At 48.4% G+C, this 8282-nt stretch overlaps 1 protein-coding gene across 1 annotated transcript in view; it reads left to right on the top strand.

The window, feature by feature from the left end:
• Nucleotides 1-2085: 2085 nt before the first annotated feature.
• The window catches only part of ZYG11B (zyg-11 family member B, cell cycle regulator), a 66685-nt gene continuing 60488 nt past the window's right edge, over nt 2086-8282 (top strand). Inside the window, exon 1 of the mRNA XM_040978535.1 lies at nt 2086-2329. Within this exon, the coding sequence (XP_040834469.1) occupies nt 2300-2329 (30 nt within the window). The 5' untranslated portion in view covers nt 2086-2299. The remainder of the gene's footprint in view (nt 2330-8282) is intronic.

The raw sequence follows: 8282 nt of genomic DNA, 5'->3' as shown, positions 1-8282 counted from the left end.
GTGATGTAGGCGATGGGAAGAATTGTAGGATCAGATGTTTTTAAGGAATGGGAAAACTATGTGACCTAGTACTTGGACTCCTCAAACTTGGATCTTTGAACCAGAAGGTTGGCTACAAACAGCTTGTCACTAGCTTGGGGCAGAAATTAAGCATATGTATTTAGAAGTGTTTATAACATTTGAACAAAAGGTTTTCATCTTCATGGGCTCTAATACTAAAATCTCTGATCCGGGATAGTGGAATTCACAGGCAGAGAAAGTGGCACGGTGACCGCCAAGGGCAGGGAGGAGGAGGACATGGGGAGGGGTGTTCAATGGGGACAGAATTTCAGTTTTGCAAGATAAAGAGTACTGTGGCTGCCTGGGGGTGGCAGGTGCACAGCTCTGACAATATATGTAATGCCCCTGATGCATCTGCTGAAAATGCCTTCAAGAGTGAAGCCACTCCCTGCACCCCAGATTACCAGATTTGCCCCAGGTTTGCATTTTGTGTGTCTGACTCTAAATTTCACTCTAAAAAAGATTTATTTATTTTTATTTGAAAGGCAGAGAGTTACAGAGAGAAAATGAGATCTTTCATTTACGGCTTCTTTCCTCAAATGGGTACAACTGCTGGAGGTGGGCCAGTCCAAAGCAAGGAAGTTCTCCTGGGTCTCCCACATGGGTGTAGTGGCTGGGGCATGTGGGTGTTCTGGTGCTTTCCCGGGTGCATCAGCAGGGAGCCAGGTTTGAAGCAGAGCAGCCAGCACTTGGATCTGCACTCACAGGGACCCAGATTGCAGCCAGTGGCTTAACCCACTGTGTCCCCTCTGGCCCCTCCATGGCCTTTTTGAGGTGCCCTTGTAGAAACAAAGTTAGAAGCTGGGTGAGGGATATGACCTTGTAGAAGTTTTTCTTTTTTGGAAACAAAATCATTTGTTAAATGAAGATGGAAGGGAAAGAAGGTGGGATTTTAAAGAGATGTGAAATAGTTACCTAGGAGAATGGGTGAATGGATGAAACTGGAAAAAAAAGTGGTAGAACAGCCAAGCCTTAAAGACCATCTGACAATAATGTTGTCAAATTCAGGGGAGCAAGGCTGGTGTTGTGGCACCGTGGGTTAAGCTGTCAGCAACACAGAATGTCACATGGGTGCCAGTATGAATCTCTGCTGATCCATTTTCAATCCCACTCCCTTCCAGTGCACCTGGGAAAGCAGTGATGGATGGCCAAGTCCTTGGGACCCTGTACCCACGTGAGAAACCCAGAAGAAGGTCCAGGCTCCTGGTTTTTGGCTTGGCCCAGACCTGGCCACTACGGCCATCTGGGCAGTGACCAGCAGATGGAACATCTCCCTCTCTCTATTTCCGTAAGTTACTCTGTAACTGAGGCCTTTCAAATAAATACATCTTTTTGAAAAACTTCAGGGAAGTTAGCCAACAAGTGAGTAAGATTTTGGAATTTTTCTCCCCCAATCTCCTGTTCTGCTTTTGGCCTGGGAAAGCAGTAGAGGACGGCTCAGGGTTTTGGTTTTGAAACCCTGCACTCACGTGGGAGACCAGGAAGAAGCTCCTGGCTCCTGGCTTCTGGCTTCGGATCAGCTCATCTCTGGCCCTTGGCCACTTGGGGAGCGAATCAGCGGACGGAAGATCTTCCTCTCTCTCTCCTCCTCTCTGTATATCTGACTTTCCAATACAAATATTTATTTATTTATTTATTTACTTACTTATTTATTAAGAGATCTAAGGCAGAGCTGAGAGGCTGGGCAGGGTGCTCCCTAGAGGTGCGACCAGAGGACTGGAAGAATCATCTAAGGCAATCACTAGGAAGTATGACAGTAGTAATGAATGGCAGTGAATCAGAGATTAACATGCTAAAGAACAGCGGTGAATGGCAGAGGGTGCATGGGTAACTGCAGCGTCCTGGAGCACTGACTGTCATCTGAAGGCAGTTTTGAAGGGCGGAGGGAGGTGTGGCCCCTTTAAAGTCAGGGAGCGGGGGTGGCGGGGGGATGTGAGTGTGGTGGGGTGAGTTACTCTGAGTGAGTCTGCGCGGCGGTCGGGGCGGGGCCACGCTGGGGTCCGCTGTCTGCGAGGGCGGGGCCTCGCAGGGACCAAGAGTCGGTTCTCTGGCTGCAGCGGATCCTGCGGCAGCTGCACCCCAAGCCGGCGAACCCCGCAGGCCAAGGCCTGGGCCGCCTTCCAGCCGCCGCCCGTCTGAGCTCCCGGGAGCGTCCCCGCTCCACCGCGCCCGTCTCAGCCTGGCGGTGGGCTCGGGTCCCGTCCGCCGCCGCCGCCGCCGCCCGCCGGACATAGCCTGCATGTCCGAGGAGCAGGCCCGCGTCGTGATGGTGAGGGAGCGAGGCCTGCCCCAGCTGCAGCAGCCGCGCGCTGGCTTAGCACCCCCTCCCCGGGGTCTGCCCCTCCTTTTTGCCAGCGCTCGGGCTCCCTGGCCTGGTCCTCTTTCCGTTGTTTCCCATGCTGCCCGGTGTTCGGGCGCTCCCCATCCACCTGCTAGGGTGCAGCCTGGAGGTGATATCCCTTGCTTTCCCAGCTCCCCGTGGACCGCCTCCAGTGACAGCTTCTTTAGCTTCTGCGTGGCCTTCCCCCCAGCCCGACTCCCCACCGTCATCTCACCCTCCCTTCCCCACCCCTCCCCCGGGCCTTCTCCCTTTGTACCTCTTCTCCCTCCTGCGACCTGTTCCCCCCACCTCCGTCCTCCTTGTTTTTGTCTCAAGCTCTGCCTGCTTGCCTGCTCACCCGGCTTCCTCCCTCGCTTCCCCCCCCCTCCTTTCCCTTCGCTGCCCGATCCTCTCCCTCTGACATCCATATTTGCTCTCCTTTGCTCGTCCTCGCCTGCCCGGCGCTCGCAGCTGGCCCCCCATTTCCTGCTTGAGTTGGGCGGGGAGAGGGGAGCAGTGCTAGGCAAGAACAATTCCAGGGTGATTGCTGCGGGGTGGGGGTGGGGGGCTCCTGGGCTGATGGCTTCCTGTTCCTTTTTTATTTGGAAAAGGGAGCTGGGGAGGTTTTAAGCAATGCCTGGGAGACCTTAGGAGCTAGGGTCGTGGTGACCCTGCAGGATGAGGCTGGGGTAGTGGTGATGAACGCTGGGGCACCCCGGTGCACGATCTGGTCGCTGTAGCCTTTTGACAGAAATGGCTCCTGCTGTCTGGAAGTTTACCTTCCCCTGGAGCATCCTTCGCTGTGGAGTTGCCGGATGGGGAGTGCACTGGACAGTTCTCCACAGGCCTGGCCGGGGGGTGCTGAGAACCAACAGTTTGTTTTGTGTGTGGGAAGCAGGGGCCAAAGCTGTTTGAGAGCTGAAACGTCAAGTTTAGCAAGTCAGATTCTCCTGGTCTCTTCTGATGGGGTCTTTGGGCCAGATCCCCCCACTCTCCCTATCTGCCTTTAGCTGGGAGAACCTCCTGTTCGTAGAATTTTCTATTTCCTGGTTCAAAATGGGTTGAACCTTTTTTTTTTTTTTTTTAATGGGGTTGGAGTACACATGGTTTAGGATATAAAAACGTCGACGTCACTCCATGGCATGCATGCAGCTAGCTCCATTTGGATCTTTGTGAGGATTGAGGCATTTTAATCAAAAGTAACTCCTGATTAATGATGTTCTTAGGTGGTCCTCATTTGAGTAAGGGAAGAAAATGGCAGTAGGAATGCTTTACCAAAAATGATTTAATTAGTAGACTTTCCCAAGCTACTGCATTTTCAGATTGTCATTTTCTTCTGTCTTGTTCACTTCTGTGCTTTTTCTCCAGGTGGTATGTGGGTTATTCATGATAGTCTCAGTTGGCCCCCAGGCCACATAGGTGCTAGGATGATCCACTTTAGGGTGTCACTGTCCCTCCTGATATGTGTAATCTTACACTGAAATAGGTGGCAGCTAGTGGACTGCCAAGAAAGAATGAGTTTGAGAATCTTATTTTCTATGCAAAAACAACATGAGATGAGATGTTGAGAGATGCGGTCTGGGATGGTTTGTGTGTGCCTACTCTCGCATTCAGAATGATGGCTGGGTGCCGAGGAGGGACTTGAGAACTTCTCCTTGGTATTTGAAGGTGTCAGCCCAGGTGGGCCTTGAAAGATGAGTAGGGTCTACGAAGGTCATTCTGGAAGGAAGCACACGTCTTTGTGGATGTGAAGGAACTGGGGTGTGTTGTAGGAAGCAGGATTACCATGAACATGCAAGAGGATGTGTGATAGGAAATAAGGTTGGGAAGATATTGTTCTGACCATTCAGACTCCTGCACTGAACACCACCAACCAAATCCCTTATAAACAATACAGAAGGGGTTTCTTAGCATCCTAGAGGCCCCGTGTCCAGTGTCAAGGTGCCGGTAGACTTGGTGTCTAGGGAGGTGTCTCCTGCTGGTATTTTCCCTGTGCCTTCTCACTGTGTCCTCCGACTTCCAAGTTCCCACTCAGCCATCACCTTGGGGTCAGGGTTTCAGAGCATGACTTTTGAGTGGCACAAGCATCTAGCCTATGGCAAACCTATGAAGCGAGAGTTCACACTCTGCCTTCAGATAACTCGATTTCTCCTTAATTGTTAGGACACAAACACGCACAATAAGGATGTGTATATGTGGGAGAGATGCTGGAAAGATAAAATATTAGCATGTTATGAGTTGTAAGTGACCTTCTCATGTTCAAGAATTCTAGATGTTCATTTGTGTTGTCTTGAATAGTTGAGATGTCTAAGCACCTCCCTGTGCCATAAACCACAATCGCAGGGGGTAGAGGGGTGTTTGCAAGGTTCCCCGCCTCCATGGTTGGATAGGAGTGGGGCCTGAGAGTTGACCTGTGTACCAAGAACCCTTGGAATGCTGATGCTGCTGGTGTGCGAACTACAACTGGGACCACAATGACCTAGAGTCCTTGCCTGTCATTCATCTGGTGGTGTTGGAGGGCCATTGACTGTGTTGGCAGTGGGAATATCCCTGCTGTAAAACCAAATGTGGTTCCTGCTTTTGGTTTTTAATCAGCTTGGTTGTAGCAAGGTGTGAAGAGTTTTGGTGTATTTTCAGTGGGTTAGGATAGGGGAAGCTATAGTGTGGCAGAGTGGGACTGTTGGGTGGCTTTGCAGCAGGTGTGTTTGAGAACTGAGGGAGTACATGGTTGGAGCTGTATGGGAGAGTAAGGCGCTTGAAGGAGCAGCTGCGTGCTCAGCTCTGACATGTCCTGGAGTTATCGGTTCAAGGAATTCAGGAGGATCCTATCTGTCCAGCCTAGCCTCCCCTACCACATCCCCCAAGGAAAAAAAGAAACAACCAAGGTCACAGTTCTTTCTGTTCCGTAATTCCCATAGACTACATGTCCATTAGAATTTTGTTTCTTGGTATGATTATTTGAGCGGTCTATCCCCACCTCCACAATGTGAAAGTCTTTGATACAGGCATGACTTTTGACCAACTCCTAGGGGCTAGGGACTTTGTTTAACAGTGGTTAAAGGAAAGATATGGGTGATAGAGGACTGAATAATAAATAGCTCTATTAGTCTGAAATAAGTAGTTATCAATGCTAAGAACAGGTAAACTAGGGTAAGACATAAAGTGATATGTGTGTATGTGTCAACATTTTTAGATGGGATCGTTAAACAGAAGCATTGATCTTACTGAGCTTGACTGTCGTGTACCATCTCAAGTGTTATCTCCCTTAATCCTCATGCAGTCCCCTGAGGTGGTCACTAGCTCTGTGATGGTCAGGGTTGTGCTTGTCTGATTCGCCTCAACATCTTCAGCACCTGCAGCCAGATGCGTACATCTTTGTTGGATGATGAGCAACTGGGGGAGGGCCACAGATCTAGGGAGGCTTTGCTACAAAGGGAGTGTTTGAACTGGGTGGTGGTGGTGGGGTCTTAACACTGAGCGGGGATTTCATTGGTTAGGAGTTTGGGAAGGAGAGCCATTTCCGACAGAGGGACTATCTTGAGCATAGACACCGAGACAGAAGGAGGTGTCATGTATTCTGGGATATGTGTGAGTCTAGCATCGAACAAGCAGTGGGAGGTGAGACTGGGAAGGTATTTTTGTGTGAAGGAGAATCAGAACTCGAGGCTGATCAGTCTAAGGCATTAAGGAAAGTGGTTTGGAGTGGAGAAAATTTGCTGGCCTAGATGAAAGCAAGTGTGTGAGCTTCCGCCCTCCCCTTGTTGGGTGATGGTGGTTTAAGTGGGAAGATGCAGAGTCACTCTCAGTGCTGCTCTTGTGTTGCTTGCTGGTTCTCGGTTTTCATCTGTGCTGCTTTTAGGAATTTATGGGAATACAAAAGAAAGCAAAGTTACTATAGCAATGTCCTTTATATATAAGCCACAGGCTCCTAAGGGTTATATATGAGTATTAGGGAATCAACACTCCCCAATCTAAAATACATACATACATATATGTGTGTGTATTTTATATGTATATGTGTACTTATTTAATATATTTATATATAAATATATGTGAATATATTTATAATTTGATATAAATATACATTTACACATACACACATATATTTTCATTTTATTTGAAAGGCAGGGAGAGTGAGGGTCTCCCAACTGCTGGTGCATTGCCCATAATCCTGCAACAGCTAGGTTTCCCACATGGGTGGGAAGGACCCAGCTACTTAAGGCACACCTGTTACCTTCCAGAGTGTGCATTAGCAGGAAACTGGTTTGGAAGTGGAAGGATAAAAGCTGGAAACAGGTTCCCTGACATGGAGTGCAGGCATCCCAAGTGTTCTCTCACCCCTGCATCCGGTGTCTTATTCATTATCATCTTCATTGGTTGCTGGTATTATCCTTGTTGTCCTGTAGTGGCTGAGTTTAGATTATGTGCAGGTTGCCATGTGAAGGTAAACAGACACACAGACGTGTCTTTTCACGTGCCTAGTGTGGAAAGCTGGAGGTGAAGCAAGGGGTGCTGTCCTGACTATGCTCTGTCACATGGATTCAGTTCCAGGAGCACTGACTGGTGCCTTCCGGGTTTACAGGGCTTGCCTAGGGCTTCAGAGCATGTGCCTATAGAGAAGACAGGACTATTGTTCCTGATGAGGGTGTGTACGAGGCAGGCACAGTTGCAGCAACAGGAGGCTAATTCCCAGGCAGCAATGACGATTCCTCCTGGGGTTTGTACTGGTGCTTTCCATGATTGTTATGATAGTGATATTAAAAAAAAAGACATATTTATTTGAAATGCAAATAAAGGAGAAACAAGGAACCTTCCATCTACTGGTTCACTTCCTAAATGGCCACAATCACTGGAATCGGACCAGTCTGAAACCAGGAACCTGGAACAACATCTGGCTCTTTCAGCATCTGGGTGCAGGGGCAAAGTACTTGAATCACCTTCTGCTGCTTTCCCAGGTGCATAAGCAGGGAGCTGGGCCAGAAGTGGAGCAACCAGGACTTGAACTGGAGCCCATTTGGATTGCTAATGCCATAGACAGAGGCTTAACTTACTATGGCATAGTGCTGGCCTCAATAGTGACATAATTAGAATCAGTAAATGTGTTCTTGAAACTGGGCAGAAGGTTGAGTGTGGTGATGGGAGAAGGAGGTGTGGGAGGCGGGGACAGCGAGGAGCCAGGCCACAGAAGGCCCTGGCACATGTGTGCATTTGAGCTTCCTATCTGAGAGGTCTCTCCCTAGAGTAAACCAGAGTGGAGCGCAAGTGGTTGAATGTCCTACAGAAGGAAAAAAGAAAGGTTACTAAGTTTCCATCCTGCTTTCAAAAAAGTGATCTATCCTATAGGGGTTTACCTTCTCAGTGGTAGTGTTTTGTATCTCCCCAGTCCTACTCTCAGGCATGTAATTTGATAGCTGACTAAAATAATTTCTAAATTAAACAGTGCTGCCACAGAGGTATCGTTATTTTCCACAGAAGATAAATCTTGTCCCTGGGAGCCATCATGGATGAAGATGGCATCAGCTCCTATTTCAGTAACATTTGCAAGAGGACTCCACTGTTTTGTTCTTTTTGGGATAGTCATTCCAGTGATTTTCTGAGTAGCTTGCATTGGCTTTCTCTAGGTAAAATTAAGCTGTTGAAAATTTGCATTTTGTGTGTCAAACCTTTTATAGATTACCTGTCTCAAAAAAAAAAAAAAACATGTCTCAGAATGGTGTTACTCTTATTCATTCTAGATGCCGTGTTTAAATTACTTCCAAGAGCTTCTTTTTTTTTTTTTGACTTATTTATTTTTATTGGAAAGGCAGATGTACAGACAGAAGCAGAGACAGAGGGAGATCTTGACCCTCTGAATCACTCCCCAAATGGCCACATTGGCTGAAGGTGAGCTGATCTGAAGCCA

Source organism: Ochotona curzoniae, unplaced genomic scaffold (genome assembly GCF_017591425.1).
Source record: "Ochotona curzoniae isolate NIBS_2020 unplaced genomic scaffold, NIBS_Ocur_1.0 contig_291, whole genome shotgun sequence".
NCBI classification, from domain to species: Eukaryota; Metazoa; Chordata; class Mammalia; order Lagomorpha; family Ochotonidae; genus Ochotona; species Ochotona curzoniae.
This window is presented reverse-complemented; position numbering and strand designations above follow the sequence as displayed.